Below are 27634 nucleotides of genomic sequence, written 5' to 3' on the forward strand. Positions count from 1 at the left end.
TTAGCCCACAGTATATTGTAATTTATATTGCACTGTAGAAAAATTAAGGTTGACTTTATAAAACTATTTTAATATAATGGTTTGAATTAAAGTTAAAAAATCAAAGTCAAGTATCATATGTCAATTAGGCCTTAAACAGAAACATTCATTTTGAACGCAAATCGATCATATCAAATAACTGCGGATTGCGTACATTGAACAAGTCTATTATTCGGTGTTAAAAGTTCTAAAATGCACTTAAAGGTTTAGTGTTAACTTTGGTAAAAATCATGTTCTATGGCGACAATTTTATCGTTCTACCCTGTTGTTTTATTTTATATGTGGCAAAAATGTGAAATAGAAAATAGTGTATAAGTTAGCTAGTTGAATCCTCACCTTATATTCTACTGATGGCAAGCCTCTTCTAAGTATTGCCGACCAAACATTTAGTTTTTACAGATATAAACTATGCACAATGTTTTATTTTTCACCGAGTGAACTCTTCGTAAGTTTAAATACAGAAAGAGTAATTAATAATGCACAACTCGTGATATATGTTCAGTAAAACTGCACGGAACTTCAGCTTAGTGTATGGAGCCTTAATAAACTATTCAGGAAATCACAAGCACATCACGTGACTTTTATATAATTGTAGAGATTATAATCTTCATCGAAACTTTCTCGAAATAGATGATAGCTTAATCCTCACAACAAACTAAATATTCTATGGTTGAAAATCACAATATAATTAAGCATATTATACGTCATATAATTTGTAGTGTTCATCTTCTTAATCACAACTTATTTCGCTTGAACCTTCTTTGAAACTCGTATTATCTGAGTAGGAACGTGGAATGTCTCGAACGAACGACTTGGAAATGTGAACGTAAAGATTCGGAACTCTCTGTTTTTCGATATGATCAATTTCCTCGCAGTCCAACATATTAATAGTCACATTTTCAGTATTATTCTCATCAATGCACTCCTCGTCCTTACTTTCATTCAAACGTCTCAAATCGCCAACAATATCCAAGATTTTCCATCTCTGGGCAAACTCGCAAATTGCTTTATGGAAAGTGTTTTCGAAGTTTAGAGACTCTGTATTTATTTCATTAGATTCGCCTTCTATGTTCAACATCTTCTCCAGAAACCACGGAAAAATCCCCCCCGCCAGAGTTGCCAACATTTGATTCGCCGAGGAAACATTGTAGATTTCGCCAAACGTCATCACAACTATAGTTACGAAGATAAGAAACAATAAAATGAAGAAGAAATTAAGGAAGGATTTAAAAAAGTTCTTTGAAAGCGGGCCAGGTAAATTGGGAATCTCCATTTCACACGCTTTATAAAAGAAATCCAATGGTATAAGAGGCCTCTCATTGACATCAAAAAATAAAAGCAAGGAGAATGCTTGACAAAGAAGCCCGCTTCTTTTGCTGAATCTGAAATCATCTAAATGACCGTTTGATGCAAAGTACGCGGTATTGGCACACCTTTTAGAATCATATTCTCCTACGGACTTGATTATTTCGTTTACAATCATGCTATTGAAATTCATGTATCTTAGTCGGACTTTGTTAATTGATCGAACCAAATAAATGATGATTAAAAACCCCAATGAAAAAACAGGTAAAACCAAATCGCTGTGGAGAATAGCACCAATGAGAGTAAACGAGATAATCTCAATGACATAACCGACACATTCAGTTAGAAGAATTGCAACGGCTACCAACGTGAATAGACACAGCAGCGCCATAAACAGTTGAAATAGCCGATAACAATAAGACGAAGAGCGATTATTTCGGTTAACGATTATAGGACCAGGGTATAAAGAACGCATATCGATTAGATGCAAACATTTCTTTAGCCTAAGTGAGATCGCCTCAAGGAAGAATGGGGTTTTGCTATTAATGACACAATTTGGAATACAAAACCAAATTATGTGTAAAAGAAAACGAATTAAAAGATTCACTAGTGGAATATAAAAGTAACACATCGCCAGACAGATTATAGGAATGATAAAAATCCAAAGAAATGGTGCTAAAATAAATCCGAATATTCCAAATACGGTAAACGGTACGAGAAATAAATTTAATGACCAGTTCACTACTTTGAATGTCAGGGCATAATGCATGTCTCGGATACAATGTTTGATCATAATCTGTATTCTACGTATAATTTTGTGTGCAAAATAACCGAAAGCCAACAAATCAACGCCGTAGATGGTATACATAAATAGAAATATCCAATGGAGTGGGGAAATATAGCCAAGAAGAAAACCTTCGAATGGTATCCGGACTCCATTAGTATTCGCTGCAGATTGCCGAAGGATAAACTCCTCTTTTTCATACCCATTATAAATAAGTAATCGTAAACTCCAGGGTGTAGGTAAGAATAGAAAGACTAGAATCTTCATGGAGAACCGACAACAGCGAAACCAGGATATTCTGCAAGACGAATGACAACATTTTGATTGTACACAATCTGAAAATACTGAACTAGAGCAACAGGATTTAAAACCACTGAACTCGTGAAGTTCGCAGTAATATACGTTTCTCAAGAGCGAGTTGATAAAAATAAAACCTGTAGGGATATATCGGATTGATACAAGTCTGCTATCCTCAATACTTAAATACAGTTCTTTCAAATCAACGATGTAGTCGACTTCCCTGCGAAGTCGAATAGGTTTAAATTTCGTCCATTCCTGAAAATATGACAAAGGCATACTGATGACCCATCCGCTGTCTTTTACGACATGTTTATCGTTCGATAATTTCACTTTAAATGAGACATTTTCTCTTATCTTCAATGTGCAATAGTTTTGTTTGGATTTTAGTCCGTACAGTGTTTTAGGTATCAATAATGGGCAAAACATTATAGCGAGAAATTTTATGAATTGAATAAATACTTGTAAGGTGACTGACCATTGGTCACTTTCTAAATACACACAAGTAGTATTATGTTTTCTATCGTAACAAATCGATGAAAACGAAGCGTATCCGAGAACCACTTTCATTACTGACGTACACACTTTGTTGTTAATAAGGATTGAATTGGTTGGTTCCTTTAAGTACTTCTGAAGAAACTCCTTTACCAGAAACAAATATTTTGACAGTGACAGATTTTTTAAACAGCCCATAGGATCGTCTTGCATTCCGATATATAAAACTTCTGTTTTTAATGCGAGCGTGGTTAAAGAGAGTGTTTCGTAATTTGGTTTCAGATTAATAAGCCTTTGTCCGAGTCGGCTTGTGGTAATGAACCAATCAAAAGGTGTATAGAAGTAGCTACTTTTATTTTGAGATTTTCGTAGAGACTTCTCACTCTTGGCGATGATTGCGCTTCTAATATCCGGCGAGAATTTGAGAAAAATTTTCAAAAGTTTGATATTATGGCTTCTTGCATAATCTTTTAGATCTCTGCTCAACTTTAAATCGGGTATGTGTATTTTGCATTTTTTTACAATCATATCTTTTAAAGTATCATTGGAGGAACATGAACGGTTGAGAGCTGCTGTGAGAGTAATAAAATAGAGATTTATAAACAAATATGTCAGAATCTTCGTCATTGTAGATTAGTGGCAATCCACCTGCTGGTGGGAAAAGTTCCGAGCTTCGGAATTATCTCTGAAAATATAAAGAATAAAATATATATAAATCAAACGTGTATATATTTCCTGAGACAAGATTAAAATGAAAATGCCACACACGTATATATATATATATATATATATATATATATATATATATATATATATATATATATATATATATATATATGACAAAAATCACGAACACCATTGAATATATCACACTTCGGTACTATTAACAAATATGTCTAAAATAAAAGTCTCCTCCTTGCTCGGAAAATTAGCAGTAAAGTTATCGATATATATCAGTAATTAAGAAAAAACGGCAACTGCTTAAAATATAAAAACGTAAATAACTACGAAGCCAATACGCATGTGTTTGAATTAACGGTAAGAGATCGCGATTACGTAGAAAACAACGTAAATCACAACATATAATCGATCATACCATACGTTTCAATAAATAACAAACACCCAGAACTATTACAGAAATAATAAGAAATGTAGAACCATAAGAACGACTGAAATAATAACTAGCAAACGTCAATTGAAAGATCTAAAATATAACTGAAAACACTACAAGGCTTCGCTGTCTATATACCTATAAACTCCAGTTTTTACTCGAACTATTAAACAGTAAAACATTATTTCTTAGTATACTCAGTTATTAATAAGCTAGGCACTACAGGATGGATAACTTATGTTCATAATATATTGATTAATGACTAAATTTTTGTTTGGTTTTTATTAAATGATTAGTTTAATTAACTATTACGCTGAATTATTTTAAGCATAGTTTCTTTATCATGAAGGATTTTGTAACAGTATACAAATTAGTAGAGTTGCATGTTTTCCACGCTCTGACAAAGATATAAATGTTAATTAATTTGCATATTCCTTTGAAAAACGAAAAATCTGTGCCAATATAATGGCTCATGAACCTGTAAGGAAATTAGAATTTTTAAAAATATGTGTTAATTGATGTATAATCCATGTTGTTAGAATATAACAAATATCAGGGCTTCACAGACGACTACTATATTTTTAACCTTGAAGTTAATATACATGAAACTTCATTAACTTTATATACCACATATAACTTCTTACGCTGTGTTCCAGATTTATAATGATCAGTTACGAGATATCTTCAATAAGTTTACATATTTTTTTACAGGCATACAAAATGGACCTAGACTGTTGAAAATTCAGTATGTATTCAGTATGCTATACATCTTATAAGATGACTGAATAATTTTATAATTCCAGGTTCAAAGGAACAGCTAAAGGAGGAATTTGAATACAGCCTATTAAAGCCTTAGGGCAACAGCTGGTGAATGTCAAAAATGCAAACTGCTCGTGAGAATATTTTAGAAGAAAAGTATGAAAAACAATTCTGTTTTAAACTTGGAAAAAATGCCACACAAACGCATGGGATGCTTCAGACTGCTTCTAGACCATGCCTGAATAGAACATAAGTTTTTGAGTGATATAAAAGATTCAAGGAAGTCAGGAACTTTGTAAGATACGATGATAGGTGTGGAAAGAGACAAGAAAAGAAGAACATCAGCATTGTTTGACCAAATAAAGAATTTCTCGAATGGATGTGAATTTGATAACTGAACACACAATTATTCGGGAGGAGATACGGAGGATTTGAGCGAAATTTATCCCAAGCATGCTCAGAGAAGTCCAGAAAGAAAGACATTGCCATGATAAGCATAAAGACAGTTTCTCACTCTCCCTTCATTCCAGACATTGACCCTGTACCTTTTGGTTAAGCTCAAAGCTCAAAGAAAACATTAGAGGGTGTCGTTATGAGGAAAGTAAGGAGATGAAAGAGGTGCTGGCGGGCGTCATTGATACGTTCAAAGAAAAAGAACTTTCATGATGTCTTCCGGAATTCCTAGCACGGCATATTAAGTGCATTGCAGCTGGAGGAGATGTCTTCGTAGGGACCCATAGTTTTATGTGTGTGCTATCAGTGAATGTGCCCATACAAAAAAATCTGGAAACTTATTGAAGGCACGTAACATGAGACAGTACAAAATGTTGAATTAAACGACATTTACTTAATATTATATCATCTTACGCTTTGCATTAGTGTTCCAAAAGTATTACCGTAAGGCAATACAAAGTTACGCATAAGACCCCGGAACTGACATAAAGACGCCGCCATTATTACAAAATTTATATGATTTTGACGGGGTAATAACATGAAAATGATACACATTTGAGTCCAACCAGATTATAAATTTAGAAATGTCAAAAGTTATTTAACTGTGGCGATTATTGCATGTGTTCCAAACAATGGAAACACCAAATTTTCCTGTTGTGACAAGCATTTCTTAGATACTGTTAAGGAAATGGGATAACATCATAAGAATTACAAAAAAAAAAGAAAAAAAAGCAAGGCAGTGAAGGTAACACGCTCACGTTTCAAAATAAATGATGCTGAACGCTAAGGTCACCTAAATTCATTTCACAATAGAAATATTTAAAATATCAGAAGGCAGTGTAGCTTTGCCACCTACATGTGTTTAAACTGTGAACAACACTGGCATACAGTCAATAAAACAATATCTAAACAATTTTAAAAAATGTTTATATATGTTTCAACGCAACAAAAAGAAAGTTCTCCATTAATATGTAAGAAACGATAAAATACAAAGCAACCACTTGACGTTGTGTCCAAATCAGTATCAAATAAATAATGTCCAAAGCAAGGCAAACATTAGCAGTGTTTTGCCCATCGTATATTGGATGCGAAATATACGATATGACTTCAATAAGTTTTTGTGCAGACATTTAAAATAGTCGAAGACGTTTGGAAATGTTATTGCGATACATCTTTTTTACATAGACATAACCACTTATCAAGACCAGAGACCTCTCGAGGAGAAGGGTTAAGAGTGTACAGTAGTCAATTGGACAATATATTAATAGTTAGTAATGGAAATTCAGTAAATTTGTTAACTTAAGTGGAACGGCTCATCAAGAACTTATTTACGTTGGACTTGAACACAACCATATTGTAGTAAGCTGGAAAGCAGGAAAACGGAAGACAATTTCATAAGCGTGCACTTCTAAGAAAGAAGCTTTGTTCATGGAATCTACGTTTAGATTTAGGCACAGATTAATAGTGGGGGAATTAGTGTTTTCAGCTAGACGAGTGTTTCTTGTGAAAGTTTGGCGAGTGGGGAATATAGACTGAAACTCAGTCTATTTTGCCATGAAAATAACGATAAAGCAGAGATCAAATCGCAACCTCTCTTCTGTGAGATAGAGGTTGCAGGGAACAGAAAAGGACATCTCCCACGAGGCTACGAATCTACTTTGAACTCTATCAAGACAGGATAAGTCCTTTCTAGCAGCTCCTGCCCAGGTGGCAACATTACGCAATCCCTGGACGTACCTGGCTCTTTTTATAGAGAGAGAATTGCATCAGCAGTGAGATATCTACTGGATCAATAGAAGGATCCAACCATTCTTCCAGCAGCCTTGGTAACAGGTTTGATGTACTTGTTCCATTTCAGATAAGGAGTACAGATCAAGCCCAGAAGCTTGTCAAAACATGAGGGCTCTCCAAGACGAGAGCCGTTCATTTCAATTCATGCCAGATGGGGATCAGGTCGTTGATCATGTAAAGATAGGAGCTTGGTTTTAGATGCATTAAACGTAACCAGGTACTCCTTTTCCCATTGTACCACGTGCTTTAGATCAGAGGAGAGAGAATCGGAAAGAACTTGTTCCTTTACGGTCTTAGATGTGCTACCATAGATGGCAGTGTCATCAGGATAAATGTCTACGAATGATGTAAGGATGTGATTTGGAAGATCATTAATGTAGATCAGGAAGAGAGTTGGGCCCAGGATGGACCTCTAATGGGCTCCAGCATTAATACTAAGAGCGTCTGATTTTTGTCTACTACTACTTTTATAAACCTATAAGAGAGAAATGATTTAATAATTGAGAAGAGATTTCCAGCTATACCATAGCTGGAGGTCTTGTGAAGTAAACCTTTCTGCTATATCCTACCAAAGGCCTTTGATATGGCAAGAGCAATTGCCCTAGAAAGGTTGCCTCCGTCGAGAGATTCTCTAATCCTATGAGATATAACTGGGAACACATCAGCTGAGATCTAGCAGAATGGAAACCATAGTGTGTCACTAAGAAGGTTATTTTTGCTGATCCTGTTGTTACATCTCTATATAATACAGATTCTTGCAACTTACTAATGATGCGCAGGAAACTGAAAGGGGGATAAGCGACCACCTGAATTTTTAAATACGGGGCATATTGATGAGATTTTCCAGGGTGATGGGAAGCAATTCTCCTTAAGACAACGGTTAAACAGTTTTGTAACTATGGGCGCGTGTTCTGGTTGAAGATTCTTGAGTACTATAATAGAAATACCGTCAGGGTCAGTTGCCTTACTGGATCAAGGTCGCCAAGGGTAGAATTAGTTGAAAAGTTCTTGGCAAAGAGTTTGACATTGTCTTATGCTGACGAGATTACCTCAGGTCCATTGATTATAGTTGGGATAGAGCACACGATTTTGGTCAGGATTCTGTCTGCTATTTGTCAAAACTGGTGAGAACCAAGCCGATGCTCAGCTACTTTTGACTTGACGGACTGAGTATACACCTCTCTAGCGTTCTTTATCACTTTCTTACAATGGTTGCTGGCAGTCCTGAAAGCGGCTTTAGTCTCCATACATATACGTTGGAAGCAATGGAAAAAGTGATTTCTGTGCGCAACTGCACAGAATATTCTGGAGAGAACGATGGCTAGCTGTTAGGCTTTTGCTAGAACTTTTTCGAGAGTATGAAATGTTCTATACCTACAATTAACCATTCCGTCAGGTCTGATACTATAGAGGACAAATCCTTTTTTAAACATGGAACGCAGAGGTAGATCCGATATAAATGTACGGAAGCTATCCCAGTCAGTCATAGTGTATCGATATACTGTACGGTGGAGAGGTACGGCTAAGGACTTATTACATTTGATTTTTATCTTAACTGATACAATTGAGTGGTCGGAAAAAGCTGTGAGAAAAAGGTCTATGAGACTCGCATACTGGCTGTCAGTGACGGGCACACGGGTGGGTTCGTGTACAATCTGAGTGAGCTCATAAGCGATGGAGAAATCATGATAGAACCGTCCCATCATTGGTCTGGTTTGAGTGGGTCAATGATTCCACATTGTGAACATTGAAGTCTCCACATGCGTGAATGTTAGCTTAAGGATAAGCAGATAGGATGTGATCAATTTTCTCAGATATGCTTTTAAAGATAGTAACTCCGCTGTTGTGGGAGCAATAGAGAGTAAATATAAATGCAGTAGTGTGAGCAAGTGCAGCTCGGACGCACATATAGGGTAAGTTAGGACCTTCTCTAGAAATTACCCTACCACATGGAGAGCCAACTTTAATATAGGCATATATTTCATGCACATGGCGATCCTGGGGTCAGATTTGGAAGTTAAGTTAAAGTATCCTTTAATTACGAACTCATCTAGGGGAATAGTCTGTCCAGTGCCAGTTTCGTTTAGAAATAATAGCTCTGGTTTATTCTCCAGTAATTTGGTTTCAACCTCTGGAAGGATAGAACGTACACCCCTGATGTTGGAGAAGGGAACATGATAGTAAATATCTCCGTTGGAAGTTGGAGATCCTTGTTTAATCGTATATTGTTTCTTGAAACTTGTCATGATGGGGATAAGGAATGTGTGGATTCGGTCGCCAGACTTGCTTAGAGCAGGACAAAGAGGGAAACTAAGAGAGACTAAGAGAGAAAAAGAAACGAAGTTGTTTTTTTGTAGAGCATGATAAGGTAACGCCGTAACAATTACCCACTAGTATGGCATCGAGAGGCCCTACCAGAAACTACTGTATGGTCCAGATTCCATTCACCAAATGGCCATATAGCAGCTCCAGTACTTTGCACCTGCTGAGAGGGCAGCCTTCTTAGTGGTTAATCTAAGGTTCGGGTCCCTAACTATCAGGCGGATAACGTAAGCCCAGATAAAATGTTTACCTCCAGCACCATTACTAATGGTATGGCTACAAGGGTAGACAGAGAAACAGAAAATTTTCCACATCTCTGGCAACTGTTTGCGCAAAATACTGCCAACCTAGAATACAGCTTTTTCTTCTCCCTTTGTCAGAAAAATCACTCATTGAAAAATGAGGACTGAGGAATAAATAAAGAGAAGCGCGAGTAACGGGACCTGCCGATAACGCATCCACAAAGCGTTCGCTTCTCTTCATTAAAAAAAAGAAAAAGGAAAAAAGTAAAAAGAAAAATATTCTATTAAGTATTATACTTGATAATAGTCCAATTGGCGAGTTTAAGGGAAAGTATGGTGATAGATTCCCCTCTCACGAACTGAAAATGCATACACTTGCCTAATCTATTAATGCAATTTAGAAGGTAGGTAAAATAACCATTTATGATGAGAAACGTTAATTATTAAATAAAACAATCAGAAAATAAAAATATAAATTAAATACTGATATAAAATGTAGTTATTAACATTTGAATCTAAAAAGATGAAAAGTAAAATTAATATAGCAGCGACTTATCTCGAAAGAATTTCCGTTTCCAAAATGAAAGCTGTTTTTAAATTAACCATTAAAAGAAACGTGTGATTATATTCTGAACTTCAGCTAATGACGTTTTAAGAAATTGCGATATAAAAAGCAGGGGGGTCCGAAAGTCAGCTAGTGACGTTTTAAGGAATTGCGAGAAAGAACGGGGGTTCTGTAAAGAAAACATATTGGTTGAGTATATGCTTTATTTAAGATCAACTTGATAAATATAATAAACAACATTATGGACAAGAAACGCTAATTGTTATATAAAACAATCAAAAAATAAAAATACAAATTAAATACTGATATAAAATGTAGTTATTAAAATTTGAATCTAAAAGAGAACTACTAAAATTAATATAGCAGCGATTATATCGAAAAGAATTCCGTCTCCAAAATGCAAACTGTTGAAGAGATATTTGCTTTTAAAACATCAGCGTCTCAACAGACCCATTGTGATAATTCTACACAAAATAACTCGCGAGGAACCGAAGAACCCGCAAAACAATGAATGAATAGGAAAAAGTGCTATTTCTTCATGACAATTCATCCTAGTACAACGATCACTACAGCATAATAAACATAGATCTATTTTGCAGCGACTAATCACTGTGTGCAGAATTCAAAAGAATGTCCTAGGAAAACGAATTTAGCCTTATTTTTTTATCGGAAACGGAATACGGAAAAGTTATTAAAAATAGTATTAATTAAACTATGGACTCCAATAAATAATGAAACGAATCATTATCTACAATAAAGTTAAAACCTCGAATCTCATCACTTATAACTCACTGAGTCGTTTCATAGAAGCATTGGTATATCAATTCAAATAAACATCGGAATACTGAGTCTGTGAAAGTGAGAGGAGATACATATTTTTTTACATGGACATCATCACTTATCAAGGCCAAGACGCCAATCGAGGATAAGGGTTATGAGAGTACAGTAGTCAATTGTACAATGTAGTAATCGTTTGTAATAGAAATTCCGTAAATTTGTTAACTTAAGTGGAACGGCTCATCAAGGATTGTTTACGTAGGATTGAAGACAATTAGATTGTAGTAAGCTGGAAAGCAGGAAAACGGAAGACAATTCCACAGGCGTGCACTTCTAAGAAAGAAGCTTAGTTCATGGAATCTACGTTTAGGTTTAGGCACAGATAAAGAGTGAGGGGGTTTGATAGTGTTTTCAGCTAGACTAGTTTATCTCGTGAAAGTTTGGCGATTGGGGAACAATAGATTGCAGCTCAGTCGAGCACTTGACATGAAAATAATGATAAAGCAGAGACAAACTCACAACATCTCTTCCCTAAGCTAGAGGTTGTAGGGAAGAGAAGATCACAGCTCCTACGAAGCTACGAAGTCTTTTTTGAACTCTATCAAGGCAGAACAGGTCCTTTCTAGCAGCTCCTGCCAAGATGTGGCAACAGTACACCATCCTTGGACGTACTCGGCTCTTATATAGATAGAGACTTGCATCAGCAGTGAGATATCTACTGGATCTACAGAAGGATCCAAACATTTTTCAGCGACATTGGCAACAGATTTGATGTACGTGTTCCATTTCAGATCAGGATTAAAGGTCGTTTTTTTACCAATACTTTAGAAATGAGGTTAACTATGCATTCTTGTGAGGATAGTCCTATTGTTAAACATCTGATTCGTCTCCCTGGATCAATTTAGAAAAACATTACAGACGACACGTCTATTCTGGAATGCACTATAAACAAACTTGATCTTAAAATATTGGAAGCATTATAAAAATGTCAATTACAAAAAAACAAATATCAATAAAATAAAGTGTATGAATACGAATATTGGCCAAAAATGCTTGTAGAAAAGTAGAAAAACAGCTTATGTACAATGAATTAACAATAAAATATACGAATATATATACACAAGCATGACAAAGAAGATTAGGTACTAAGATTCATAGTTTCCTAGGATTAATGCTTGCTTATTTATAATTACCGATATATTTGGTGCTGAAATTACTTAGAGTATCTAATTAAAATTGCATCTAACAACATTGAAGCAGGACATGAATCAAAGGATTATCAGACCTATCACCGTGGCTGTGAGGGTAAATCGTACGTACACATGAAGGCGGTCATAATCAGCGCAAAATAGCAGGGCATCTTTCAATGCCTATTCTACTGTTAATAAAATTGTACAATTCAAAAGAGAAGGCTAAAAGTGCACAAAACCTCACCCAGCTCGGACCGGGACGTAATAATAACCTTGCATCTTGATAAGAGAAATGTTGAAGAGGAGTCTCTGATATTGAAACAAAATGTGATGTCATTCTGAGATCAGGGGTCAGGTATCTTCACAAGCTATGCTACAATAGTAGTGCTCCGAGAAGGAATGTTTTTTCTTTGTCCTTCGAATATCAAACGCAGGAAAGATTGGGACCCTGAGATAGCGAACAGACCATTTTCTCTGATGAATAACGATTTGCATTATTACTCAACAGTGGAAAGGTATGAGTATGGAAGGTCCCTTAGCAAGAGTTTGACTTAAACAGACTGCAACCAAGGCTGAAAGATGGAGGTTTCTCGGTTATGGTATACGGTACAATTTGGTGTGATGGTCGCTAAGGCGGGGTGGAATGCGAGGGTAACATTAATTTTGCGAATTATGTTTCAATATTACCAATATTCTAAAGTTGTAAAATAGACCAAGTTAACTGCCTATTAATAAAAGATGGCGCTCTTTGCCACGCTGCATCATTGGTTGAGACAACATGGGATTACGAAACTTCCACGACCAAGTAAGAACCCGGATGGTAACCCAATTGAAAACCTTTTGGGCATAATATACCGAAACCTTCACAAAAGGAGAAGGAAGTCATTTACTAAGCCTGCACTTTTAAGTATTATTGCGTCAGACATAGCAAGACATTCCTCTAAACGATATTCGTCAACTGGTCAATGCCTAGAAAGGGCATGGTATTTCAAACAGCAAAGGGAATGTTAAACAAGTTTTAGTAATTAAATGTGTGACAATTTATTTGTTAGTTTGTCCTATAAATTATATGTTTATTAAAATAAACCGTTTCTATTGGTGTCTATGTTCCTCCGTTATATATATATATATATATATATATATATATATATATATATATATATATATATATATATATATATATATATTTATACTTTAAAAAAATTCTATAACGTATTCAAAACAAATTTCAATACACCGTAAGTAAAGATTAACATACTTCATCAACTGAAACGTTTTAACTTTGCTTTTAGCTGTGACTTAAGACAAGACGATCTATTGTTGGTTCCAAATTGCAGCTGGAAAATCGATCAACGTTATGCCTGGACAGGTATATAAAAACTTGCGCGTAGGAGCTGCTATTTCGAACTCTGTTTAATAGACAAATCTGGACACTTGAGTAGCGAGATATCTGTTAACAATGCAGTTAATCTATGGAAAATTAATACAGGCATGGAAGAAAAAAAAAGAAAGAATACAAATGTCTAGTTGGCAAAGGAGAAATCTATTGAGTATAAAGCTTTCCAAGATATATGGATTTAAACTAGGAAGAATCCTAGATACGTAGATTTTTAACGCCGAGAGGACACAAGTGCAATTTGTTTATCAGAGCACGTTAGGCTAGAGACAGGGCGCAACGTAGTCGTAGTTTATCGAATTTACCATAAGTTCTGCCTCTAATTTTATACGTGTTTTAATCCTTTTCCAATTTTTTTGTTTATATCAATGCGTTTATCTTTTTATAATGAAACAAAGTTTTCTGAAAAATGAACCGGGAAAACATATAATTATAATTTTGTTTATTTGGTGAAAAATGTTCGTAAGATGAAGGAAAATATAAGTATTCGGCGACATAAATAATTTCTTTAAAAAATGTGTACTCTAAAATTATGACTTATTTGGTTAGTGAAATACAGATATATAAACTAATTTAGTCATTCAACATACTTAAAAATTCATGACGTGAAATGTTTAAATTTCTAATCAAAAGATTTTTTTATTATTCTATGTAAGACAAACAATACATTTGTAAATATTATAACCCCTTATCCTATAGGATTTTGATGTCTATCATCTCTTCAGAGGAGAAAATATTAGCAAATAGTAATAATGGTTTACACCTTATTAGCTAAAGTCAGTGAAACATGGAAAATCACAATTAAAAGCTGTTTAAATATTTAAATGTCATAGAGTAAGATAATTTAATGGAAAGGATATAAAAATTACATTCAAGTTGCATGGTAAAATCCGAAGCGAATGCCTTTGATAGCAGTGTGGTAAGATTATCCAAGCTGTATTTTGAGTAAGCCATATCACAAATAATGGCACGAAGTAGGCATTCCCTGGAGGAATTTTCTTTGTTTATATAATGGGCTCGGTAAAAAAAATTATATAGGTCCGGTGGATCGGTTTGTTATTGAACATATAATTTGATATATTCAATATGTTTATAGTTATAGAAAGTTAGCTTCAAATTCAACTCCAAAATAACTTCAAATTGTTAATAAAATAAAAATAAAACCGCTTTCAGTAGACATGCCACACAAAATAATGAAAACTGAACTGATAGGTAAAATGAAAAAAATGGAAAAAGAAAAACCAAGAAAAGAAAAAAAGAAAAATTTTAAATTTAAAAATGTAAAAAATAAAAAATTAAAATTAAGAATAAAATTAAAATGAAAAATGAAAAGGATAAAATAAATAAATAAAATAATACAATAAAATAAAGTAAAACAAAGAATATAAAAGAAAAGAAATGCTTACGCGTAATAAAACAGCGAATATAAGAGAAGATGAGATAAATAAAAAGGAAGTGAAGGAAGTTGATCTAGGAATAAGGAGCGATAGAAAATAGAAAGTAATAATGATGAAATAGAGGGTGGAGAAAAAGAGGGGGCGAGGAAGATGAACTAAGAAGATGAAGTCAATAAACCTGTATAAAATAAAGTGACAGGTTGCAAAAATAGGTCAGAACGCAAAAGTAAGTCTAGATATATACAGGAAAGAAAAAGAAAGCAAATCAAATATAACGCATGTCAAATAGAAATTACCGCTTACATTAATTTAAATCAAGTCAACTCAAAATAATCTTATCTAATATATACATTACTATTCTTGCTAAATTTATATGTATTGATAATATTCATATTTCAATATTAAACTGAAAATTTAGAACTATAACTCTTTGGAAGTAATGTGCAAAACTAAATCTAGGCGTACTAATAACACGTGTTATAAACATTATAATACTAATGATAATAATTTACTGAAAAATATCATAATACTACTAATAATAATACTTAAATAAACTTTATATATATATATATATATATATATATATATATATATATATATATATATATATATATATAAATCTAACTTGTATATCGAGCAATTTTTTTATTTAGGTGGGATACTACTTATATAATATTACTGGCTATAATATTTTGTAAAAATTATAATCACAGGTTTCCATATCAGTTGATTGTGATATAATTTTATTCTGAAGTATATATATATACAATATATATATATATATATATATATATATATATATATGTACGTGTATATATACAATTTTTTTTTTCGAAAAAAGATTCCAGCAGAGTGCTCTATTATAAGGAAAATCCGAAAATAAGAGCGTATTATTTATGTTTAGCCTACAGAAATTTAGAAAAGGCATCGGTACCCTCGGTTTCAAACCTGATTATTAAGGAATCCATATCAAGCTTTCTGCTACCAATACTCCTAAGTTAAGAACGGTTCTTATGATGGCTATATTGTTACGGTCCTTAAGTGTTAATATTTGCTCTTTGTTATCAGATAGAATTAGTATATCGTCGATATACCGTACATATATAGATGTTTACTACAGTTATTTAATGTCAAGTTTTCGATGTCACTCATGGAGAATTCAATGAAAGCTGGTCCGAAAACTATGTGTATCGGTTTAGACAGTAGCATTCTAATCTTAAAAAAGGTAACTCGGTAATACAAACTATGAATAACATGTTATGTTTTGTGAACGTCGAAGGTACTTGCATATAGTGTTAAAGATTATATCTATGATTTATTTTACAGGTATGCTTGTGAAGAGATTTTCGCCGTCGACGCAGGCGATGATTTTTTTTTTCATCAGTGTGTTTTGCTTTTATGATTTCTATTAGTATTGACGAAAGGATTTGAGGCTGTATTTACTGAGTCAGTAAGGGAATACATTGCGATCATACCTTGTAGTATAATTAGTCATAAATTCTATGTATATTGCCAGTTTCGAATAAATATCCAGGTTTATACTCTTCTATAATTTGGGGGCGGTGATAATTACCGAAAGTGGCATTAATGACAATGATGGATGTGTTGATTATGTCCTAAATATGTTCGTGATTGTTGTTCTTGATTTATTTCTTATTTTGTGCGGCCGTCGAGAATGATTTGAAGTGTATTTGTGCTAGTATTGTTAATTGAGTACTAGAATTATATTCCTTTTATCTGTTTTTAATTGTGACGATGTCTACTTGGAAAAACAAAAAATACCACTGCAGCCAAATTTATCAATACAAGGGACTTATATTCATTCTTTTCATCGACACACTAAAAGGATCATCAGAAAAAATGAAAACATAAAAAGTTTAATTAAACGGAAGCTCTCTGTTGTATTTAACAACGTTTGTTTAAGTATATATATATATATATGCGTATACACATATACGAAATTATATATATATATATATATATATATATATATATATATATATATATATATATATATACTAGATTAGCGGTTGGCTCCTTAACTCTAGAGAAAACTGTTATAAATGAAAATTGATTTTTAGATAATATTGTCATTTTTTGTCATAAGATATTTTGTAACTTATGAGTGTAAAAATAAAATTCATCAGACCCCCGGAGCACTACTGCATGGATTAATTAAATGTGAGTAGGTATCTAATAGTAATATTAAAACCATGTGCCTTATCCTCCCTAGAAGAGAAAAATATTTTAAGTGAACAGTGAAAAGAGAAGTCAAAAGGCTTCAGGAGTACAACTAAAAGCACTAAATATGGCTATAATATGAGTGTAGTTATAGAAAAGTAATATATTCTCACCTTTAACTATTTTTGTATATTGTATATTTATTTTGAAATCATTATTTTTAACTCGATGGGTTAAATTACACGCAGTTGTAAAAAACACGTTAAAATAAGTAAAAACACAAAGTCGAATCCGTCTAAGTAGAATAGTAATTCATTCTTGCTTTTGGTTTTGGATTATCTGTTGTATATTTATATGTAAATCAGTTTCCTTAACTCAATGGGCTAAATTACAGCTATTAATATGAAAACATGTTAAAATGAATTAAACCACAATATATGATCTGTACGTATATAAATTAATTTATTTTTGGGTTTTGGTAATAGTTACCAATCGTTTATTATGTTTAAATCAGTCTATTTAATTCGAAAGTGTAAAAGTACGTTTATTTATAAGAAAACAATTTAAAATAAAACCCATCAATCTAAGTAGTAACGCATTATAGTCTTGAATACGATTATAGGTGCATATTGTGGTTTAATCAGTCTATTTGATTCGTCGGCGTTTAACTACAATTATTTATAAGAAAAACTCGTTAAAATAAGTGATCAAGTATTGTTTTCTCATTAGAAAAATATTTTGGTGTGTATTTTATTTGAAAGCGAATCTTTATCTCTATTTGGTGTTAATCAATAACGTGTTTATACTCCCAGATGTCAACAACTTCCGATTATTTCACTGATTCACTGTATCGTACTTATTACAGTTTAAAAATGTAGGAATGATTACTGGTGTTTCGTGGGAAAACAGTGAAAATAAGAACAATCAAGTTCAGGTTCGGTTAAGAAACAAGTGTATTAAAAATAAAGTACAAAGATAAGAAAGCGTGTATATTTGCTGGGCACTCGGCTAACAGTTGAACTGCAGTCGCATCTCTCTCACCGGTGTTGGAATTACTAGCGCCATTTATAGTGCTAATCGGTGTAAATTTCTCTGTTCAAGGAAGGCCGGTATAACATCCCCTTTGAAAATATCCCGTCTGAGATTAATAACGTTTTTGTTTTGGGTTCACCCTAATCAATTCTGTTGATTTCCGTTTTCCATTTGATCTTCTGTTTTCCGGAGCTGTCTCTGGTATGGGAACCTGAAAAGTATCAAACACTGTGTCCATGAGGTCCTCCTCGCGTTGTCTGGTCACCTCACTGTTCGAGTATCTTTTCCGAATTTAGTTTGTGTGACATTTGTGCACGAAGTCTAGACCCTTAATCATGTAGACCATGTTGCCTATTTGTTTCTCAACAATGCCGGACTCCCAGTAAGTCTTATTATTTTTGTTAATTTTGTAGAAGGCTCTTTCAACTTTCTACTGTCTTTTTGTAATCGGCTTATTGAGCTTTGGCCTACCCTGGTTTGGTAACAACTCCTGAAAAATCGATCTAACCTTCCGTCCAAACATAACCTCAGCAGGTGTTTTCGACATTTCGATGTATGCATTAAAAGTGACTCTGTAGACTTGTATAAACTGTTTGATTGACTAATCCTTCGGCGACCCACTAGCTTTTTTCAGAGCTCTCTTGAATGTGTCAACAAATATCTCTGCTTCTCCATTACTTTTTGGGTGGTATTGCGGAAAGCTTATATGCACGATTAGATGATCCCCGCAAAAATGTTTAAATTCGGTAGACGTAAATTACGTTCTCTTGTCTGTAACAATGCAGTATACTACTCCAAACCCAGCGATTAGTTAATACAGGAAGTGATAGTTACCTCGGATGTGGGATTCTTACATTTTAATACTTCCGGTCATTTAGATAGGCTGTCTACAACAATGAGATAGTAAGACCCATCTAGTGGTCCTGCAAAATCTAAAGAAATCCTAGACCAAGATCGGCCCGGTTTTGCCCACGATCCAAATTGAGTAGGAGGAGCTTTCATAGCTAATGCGCATCCTCTACACTCCCTGATGTTTCTGTCTATATCCTTATCCATGTTTGGTCAATAAAAGAAAGAGCGCCTAAGGCTTTTCATTCTTGATATACCTGGATGCCCTACATGGAATTACTTGAGCATTTTTTACTGTAATGCCGCAGGAATTACGACACTGCCGCTATATAACAGGATGTTACCGCAAATTAAATACATTTCTTCATTATTGTTGATTCCTTCTTTCGTGCGTATAATAAATTCGCCCTCCTCTACCTTACTCTTAATCTCATCAAGCGTTACTGGAAGTTCTCTAATTGTGTCACATAACGTATTTTTTACTTCAACTTCCGCTTGAATGGCTGCTATGACCATATCCTCTAATGGTTCTGTCTGCTTAGGTATTAATCTCGATAACCCGTCTGCCTCCACATTCGAATCCTGAACTTTTTGGCAAAATGAGCTTAAAGGCAGATACAAAACCTTTCGAACAGATCAGTTCCAAAGAGGTTGTTTGATTTTCGCATGACAAAAATTCTTGCTTTTTCGGCCCTGTTCTGGAAAAAAATATTCGTCAATAATTCTCCTTCGAAGGTAATTGTTTCGCCACTGACGCTTCTCGCCCGTTTTATGTGAGTTAATCATAGTGGGACTCCCAAGCCTCTAACATGGCTGTACATTAATAATAGAAATGTCAGACCCACTATCAAGCTGTAGCCTCATTTTCTTTTTAAACATTTTTGCATGTACATATTTCGGATATTTTGTTCCTCAGGTTCAATTTTCGTAAGTTTAATGGGTGTCTTTCTACCAGATTTTTTTCTACAATGCGATGCTTTATGCCCTTTCTGGTGCCAGTTTACACATCGTTTGAACTTGTAGGGACACTCATTGTACCAATGTTTATTTCAACACCAACATGGTCCAACATGTTTATTTCTCTGGTTATTTTTTGAAGTCGAAGTTTTAATTTTGATGGACCTTTTTATATGCGACACTCCGCTTTCCTCTATGTCACAACCGTCTTGTTTCACCGCAATAAACGGTTTACAGTCTCCCGCTAAGACTTGTAGTTTTAAATTCGGTTCGTTTTCGAGTTTATTTAAAACACGACGCCTGATTTCAGCGTCTTTACTTAAGACCAGCCCTTGCACAAATATGAAACATTTTAATTATCTGATGATAATTCCTACAGTTTAAAATCGTCGCAATGCTTGTTCACTATACTTTCATAAGTAATGTAGTCGTCTTCCACTATTCTAGTAAAATTAAAACATTTCTATCGCCTATGGAAAAGAGAAGTTTTTGCAGAAAACAGTTGTGTAAGTAGCGTAATTGTTTCTTGGAAGCTCAACTCACTGTTTTTTGGGGGGAGAATAAAATTCACGAACTTTGTATGCTCGGCTGTTTCCAATTTCCTTAGCAAAAGTCTAATTTTTTTTCGCCTCTGACCAGGTACCACAATCCGATATAAAAATATCCTCATATCGTCTATAGATCTGGACGAAAGTGACATAGTAATTAATTAATAGGATTAAAATTGTAATTTTCAATAGCGGCCCACACAGCTGTTTGAGAGAATGCGTTATGATTATCGTCCACTTTAGGGAACTGTGTCGCCTCCAGAATTTTTATTCGTTCCTCCTGTGTTTAATATTTCCTCGATGTGTTTCTGTTGAAGCATTTTTTCTTCAAATGATTGTTTAAATATTTCTTCTCTTTCTACTTGTTAAATGTGCTGCTTTTGCAACGTGAGATATTGCGCTGCCTGGAATTGGAACAATTCTAAAAGTGAATCTTTGAATTTCGCATACATAATACGAATTCAGTTTACAATTTACGCTTGTATTAAAGAACTATTCCTTAGTAAAAAAATAAATAAATAAATAAATAAATAAACCAAGTTCTTTTTCCCAATTCTTTTGTTTGAAGAACAACAGTTTAGCAGTCCTTTTGTAACTTAATTTATGGAACGCTATATTTCTAGTCTTACTAGAAACAATCCAGCGAAATATCATTTGTTTAACATTTTTTTTTTTTACTTGCACGCGTTTTTACGTAGCAAAAATAAAATCTGTCGCTTTAAATATCCGAGGAATTCGTATGCGAAACTTTTAGGGTTTTTTTTTTTTACCTCCTTTGCCTTTTGCAAAAAATGCCTTGATTTTAAACGTGTTTGCTAAACACAAATGACGTACGCGAATAATTATATTTCACGGTCTGTCTCTTTTTCTCTTGACAAAGTCAAGCATTTTTTTTTCAAATCCCAGATGTTATCGAAATAACGTTAAGCTTACACTGTATTTGCTAGTTGGTTTTGGACATTTTACTTTGCAGAACATTCTTACCGTAGGAAAAATGGCTTATTGTGAAGAGAAAATGAACCTTTTTTCCTTTCTAAACCAACTGGTAAGTGTGTTCAATTATTAAATAAATAACAACATTCGCGATTTTCGCTGCAGGTTTTGGTAGCAAGTATTTTTCTCGTCGCCAAATTACTATTGTAGTAATTAATTCGCTGTTAATCCTTGCGTATCCAAATATCTGTTGAAATTACGAAGGTGTTCTCCCATAAAGACTTTACTAATCTTTATTTCAATCACTTCTGTTGATTCTCTGCAGTGACGGTAGTTCAATTCCTTGTCGCCAATCCGCTGTGCCGTGGAACAACAGTGAAAATAAGAACAATCAAGTCGAGGTTCGGTTAAGGAATAAGTGTATTAACAATCATGCACAAATATAGTAACATTTGAAGTGAAGTCGCATCTCACTGTTGTTGGAATTACTATTTATAGTGCTAATCGGTGTAAATTCTTCTGTCCAAGGAAGGCCGGTATAACAATTACCTAAGCATTTGCATAATTTAAATGTATAAAAATGAAAGAGCACACTTCGCAATGAAACAATAAAGAAAATAAGCGTTTTTTACAATTTAGGAAGCAAACAACTTCCATTGTTTTGTTTTCCCTCTACAATTCTAAATTTCCATCAATCAGACTTCGTTAGATGTGTTGCATAAATCAGGGACAACGCAGAAAAAAAATATCGGATATATTCTATACACACAATTCTGAATTGAGATTATGAAACAAGAAAGGAAATATTTTACTGTGGATTGGAACTACTGTTCACTAATGTTTATACTTTTCTTCTATTGTATTATGATTTGTGCTTTAGAAATTGCAATAGAGAATATATACTATTTCTCCCGTTGTTTCATGATCTCAATTCTTCGATAGAAACGTAGATTGATGTCATCTTTCATTTACGATACGATTTACAACTGGTTTTGCACTATTCTATATTGTTTTTATGCTATATTTTCGATCTTTTCCTGCCATTGTCCGGCAAGTAAGCAACGCTCTTTATATATATATATATATATATATATATATATATATATATATATATATATATATATATATATATTTGTATGTATATATTATTATTATTATTATTATTATTATTACTAAATATTTTTACGTGCATAAAAGTATAGCCTAGACACGCATGTTTCTTGTTTTTGCCTACGTCAGCACAAGTCAGGGTCGAACTCATAACATCAGTATCTCCATTCGGATACTTAATAGATGCGCGGACCACCAATTCCCATTTTTTTATCGAATAAAGTTATGATTTTTTTATTGGCATTTTAGCGATATAAACTACTTCGAAGCACTATAATCTTTTTTTTTTTTTTGCTCAACACACAGATCCAAACACTCGGGCAACGCCGGAGTGAAATGCTAGCATATATACAAAGGTGAACGTGGCTGAGTATCTGTGTGTCTGTGTGTCTGTGTGTGTCTGTGTACATTTCCCTACGCAACAACTCTGTCAATTTTCAATCTACAGATATGCAGGGTACTGAGATTTGGGAAACTCTTTGTGATCTATATACGGCCAGAAATTTAGCTGGTAAGAAGTCAAAGTTCAACGATTTGACCTTTGAGAACTCTCCCAAACTCCTCCGACAATTTTGGGTATAAATACTTGAAATTTTAGATATAGGTTCCTTGAACATTGATCTAACTTAATAACTTTATTTCAGCGCAAAATAATAAATCTGAAGGGGTTATGATAAAAGGCAAAGTTTAAAAAAATTGACCTCTGCTGTCTCTACCAAATTACTCAGACAATTTCTGGTCTAAACATTTGAAACTTTACACAAAGGGTATTCAGAGATAGGCCAAGCCTTTTAATCGGTTTGGATCGAAAATTATTAGTTACCAATATATAAATGTATGTATGTATTTATGTTTGCATGCCTTTCTAAAACTTTCGTTTTAAAGTTCGACCTTTCAGACGACACATATCGGAAAATTGGCTAAAAACATTAATATATTCACCTTCAACTGGGTACTTTTCTATAAAGGGGTCGCTTTTTCGCCCAGATTTATGAAAGTCACCCTCTCCTTTTGATTGTCTAGCCTTAATTTAAACATAAGTCACATCCGGTTTGACGGTGGTCGTAACAGCAAATATGTCACGTTTTCCCCGTTCTTTTCGTCCTTCGCGGTATGGGTTCGAAGTTAAAGTGTCTGTCTGTGTGTCTGTCTGTGTTCATTTCCCTACACAATAACTCTGTCAATTTTAAGTCTACAACTTGAAATTTGATATACAGGGTACTGAGATTTGGATCTTTGGAATCTGTTTTCGGCCAGAAATTTGGCTGTTAAGGGTCAAAGTTCAACGAACTCTACCAAACTCCTCCGCCAATTTTAGGTATAAACACTTGAAATTTTATCTATAGGTTCCTTGGACATGGATCTAACTTAATAACTTAATTTGAGCCCAAAACAATAAATGTTAAGGGGTAATAATATGGGTCAAACTTTAAAATAAATTGACCCATGCGGTCACTACAAAATTACTCAAACAATTTCTGGTCTAAATATTTGAAATTTTACATAAAGGGTATTCAGAGATAGGGTAACCTTGTTAATCTATTTGCGTCGAAAGTGTGAGCTGCAATATATAAATGTATACATGTATATTTGCATGTCCTTCTAAAATTTTCGACAGAGGCAACGAATTTTTACAAGATAAGTATCGTTTTGAAACACGACCGTTCAGACGACAAATACCGAATACTTCGCTAAAAACATTAATTCCTTACCCTTAACTGGGCACTTATTACAGGGAGGGGTCGCTTTTTTTCGCCGATATTTTCGAAAGTCATCCCCTCTTTTCGATGATCTAGCCTTAATTTAAACCTGCGTCTCTTCCGGTTTGACTGTGGTCGGACCAGCAAAGACGTCACGTTTTTCCCGTTCTATTCCTCCTTTGCGGTACGGGTCTGATCCTGTCTTCCTACTACCACATTTCTTTTGCTCAACACACACCTCCAAATACCTGGGCACGGTCGGGCACTCATGTTAGTATCTATAAATTTAAAGTACAGACTCGAAATTTGATATACAGAGCACTGAGATTTGGGTAATTTTTTTTATCGAGTTTCGAGCAGAAATTGGCTGTTAAGGGTCACAGTTCAACGATTTGACCTTTGAGAACTGTACCATATTTCTCCGACAATTTTGTGTCTAAACACTTTAAATTTTACATATAAGTTCCTTTGTGCATGGATATAATTAATAACTTAGTTTGAGCCAAAAGAATAAATGTTAAGGCGGCATAATAGTGGTCAATTAAAAAGATTGACCACATTTTCTTTACTCAACATAAACTTTCAAACACCCGGACAACGCCGGACTCTCAGGCATATATATATATATATATATGTGTGTGTGTGTGTGTGTGTGTGTGTGTGTGTGTGTGTGTTTTGGAAACGCTCATCATTTTCTGCCATCATTATAACCACACTCGTAAAATAAAAGACAAAGAAACAAAATAAATACAATTATTAATGTACTAATTATTACAAAAAAAATACAGAATTCATTCCACCGTTCCATAAATAATATAAAACCGACATTAGGCTTTTTTCCATGTTCATGAGTCATTTTTTCTCTTTTTTTTATTATTTTCCAGTTTTCTGAAACAAAAATTATTTTTAAAACTGCCACCGATGTTTTATTTTTTTTATTTTAAGTGGAACTAATATTCATGGAATAAATACACACAAACACACTCAAACACAGAAACACACAAACACACATACATACAGACATATATATATATATATATATATATATATATATATATAGATAGATAGATAGATCGATAGATAGGTAGATAGATGCATATGTATAAATATAAATGCGTTAATTTGTTGAGACAATATGTTAATGAAACAAAATAGAAATATGTATTGCAATTTTTAAATTATGTACTTGTATGTTTATGGGTGTACTTATGTATATATAAATGCGGGTAAGTATTTGCGTCTGTTATGTGTATATGTATATGTATGTATATATGTTTGAGTATGTGTATGTGTATATATATATATATATATATATATATATATATATATATATATATATATATACATACACATTTTCTGTCAGGTCATGTCATATGCTACTGGTACCATGTAACCCAGTACTACCTGCCTCATGGTCGGGTCACCGGCGACTAAACTGGTTCCCCCACCAGACTTGTTTGGTGAGGAAGGCGGCTAGTCTCCCTGAAGGATTAAAAACAAGACCTTCCAAAGGGCGAATGAACTCTTTTTCTGGGTCAACGGCCAATTAGCACCGTGTATATTTGTGTGTGTGTATATGTGTATTGGTGTGGAGAGGGGCCCCGTAAGCCGTGGTGAAGGCAACCTTTCTAGGAGAAGCAAATCTCTGATTTAAAAAACAATAAAGCGGGAGACCAGTATCCGCATTATTCTGGTCTGCAGTTTAATTTGTTGCTGGCTATCTTGCTCTTGCTTGTTGCTGGATCTCAACATTTTGAACAGAGCGAGAGACTTAGCTGTCGTACAAAGCTAAGACTCTGTAACATCATTTTTGTATAGATACTCCCTGAGGTATTTGGCCTCATGGATTTTAAATGTCTGAGGGAGTGGCACTCGTCTGACAAGACGTTGCAATCATCATACATATATATATGTGTGTATATGTGTATATTTACTTTTATCAATATCGCTATATGATTGACATACTCATTCGTATCATAATCTCTGTTGCTGCTATTATAAATATTATTATTACGGACATGTTTATTAGTTTTATTATTACTAATTTTTTATACTTATTACTAAATCTGTTACAATTATTATTATTATTTTTTTTATTATTATTATTATTATTATTATTATTATTATTATTATTATTATTATTACCCATGATCATTGATTTACTAATTTTAGAATTATTATTATTATTATTATTATTATTATTATTATTTTTTTTTTTTTTTTTTTTACATCTTTATCATCATTCATAGAAATATCTGTTTCATTCTGTCTAGACAATTTCCGGTCACAATTTTCGGTCACGAGCTTTAACGGATTTTTTCCCCGCTTGAAATCACTTTTTTTCTAATTAAGAAATTGGATGTCTCGCTTTTTACTATTAGGTCCCTTTTGACTAGGGACATACTTCTCTTAAGACTACGGCACTGCCCGGAAAAGAAAAACAATTTTCATTATTTCAGTTGTTTTGAAATTTTTCAAATCGGATTATATGCATCGTCACGCTGTACACATTTTGGAATATATTATATATAACGAACTATTTTGCATTTTGGATCAAATCGAGAGGGATTTCATTCAATCTGAATTATTATGCACGGTTTATTTTATATTAGTTTTTTTACATATCCAATATTTTTTCAGGTTTGTATTTGGCAATATATACCTACAATAAATTGCGGTTTCACTTAATGCCTTAACTAGCAAAGTCTAGCAATGTTATTAATATAATTTGCTGATTTCTTTATGTCCTCTGATGAGAAGAATAATGAGAATAGCATTCTTTGAAACTTCGCGGAATAAGGATTTTGTAAATTGTTTTTTTTTTTGAGTGTGCAGTCGAACAATAAATTTTGATTGTAAAGTTCAACGTACAGTTGTAATTTTGTTTCTCATATATATATATATATATATATATATATATGTGTGTGTGTGTATATTTACACACACTTACGTACACACATATGTATGTATACATATATATACATATATATATTTGTGTGTGTGACTGTGTGTGTTTAAGTCTGTGTGTGTATTTAAGAATTTGGAAAAAAAGATAAAAGAGAAAAATGACTCAGGAACATGCAAATGGCTGTATTGGACAAAAAGACTAATGCGGTTTTTTATTATTTTGTGCAACTATAGAATGCATTCTGTTTGTTTAGCATGCACATTTATATATATTTATATATATATATATATATATATATATATATATATATACATGTATGCATATAAATATATTAAAAGAATTATAATTCACAAATTACAATTCTAAACATGAATTTATATGTAAAATGTCAGAATAAATAAGGTGTAAACATTGATAAAAATTACTTACTATTAATATCAGATGGAGTAGAATACGATGTTTGTAATATTCTATTGGCATTGCAATCTGTTTG

At 33.5% G+C, this 27634-nt stretch overlaps 1 protein-coding gene across 1 annotated transcript; it reads right to left on the reverse strand.

Moving 5' to 3' along the window:
• Positions 1–27634, reverse strand: LOC145253026 (uncharacterized). The gene is made up of 2 exons (XM_080112899.1): positions 27571–27634; positions 1–3605 (listed from the first exon to the last, which is right to left on the reverse strand). Exon 2 carries the CDS (start codon positions 3545–3547, stop codon positions 770–772), a length of 2778 nt encoding a protein of 925 aa, XP_079969025.1. The 5' UTR covers positions 3548–3605; positions 27571–27634; the 3' UTR covers positions 1–769.

The sequence above is a fragment of the Euprymna scolopes genome, chromosome 3 (genome assembly GCF_053919585.1).
Source record: "Euprymna scolopes isolate OS-2025 chromosome 3, ASM5391958v1, whole genome shotgun sequence".
In the NCBI taxonomy this organism is placed as follows: domain Eukaryota; kingdom Metazoa; phylum Mollusca; class Cephalopoda; order Sepiida; family Sepiolidae; genus Euprymna; species Euprymna scolopes.

Coding starts and splice junctions, on each gene's coding strand:
- LOC145253026 (XM_080112899.1), bottom strand. CDS start 3,547: ATGACGAAGATTCTGACATATTTGTTTATAAATCTCTATTTTATTACT.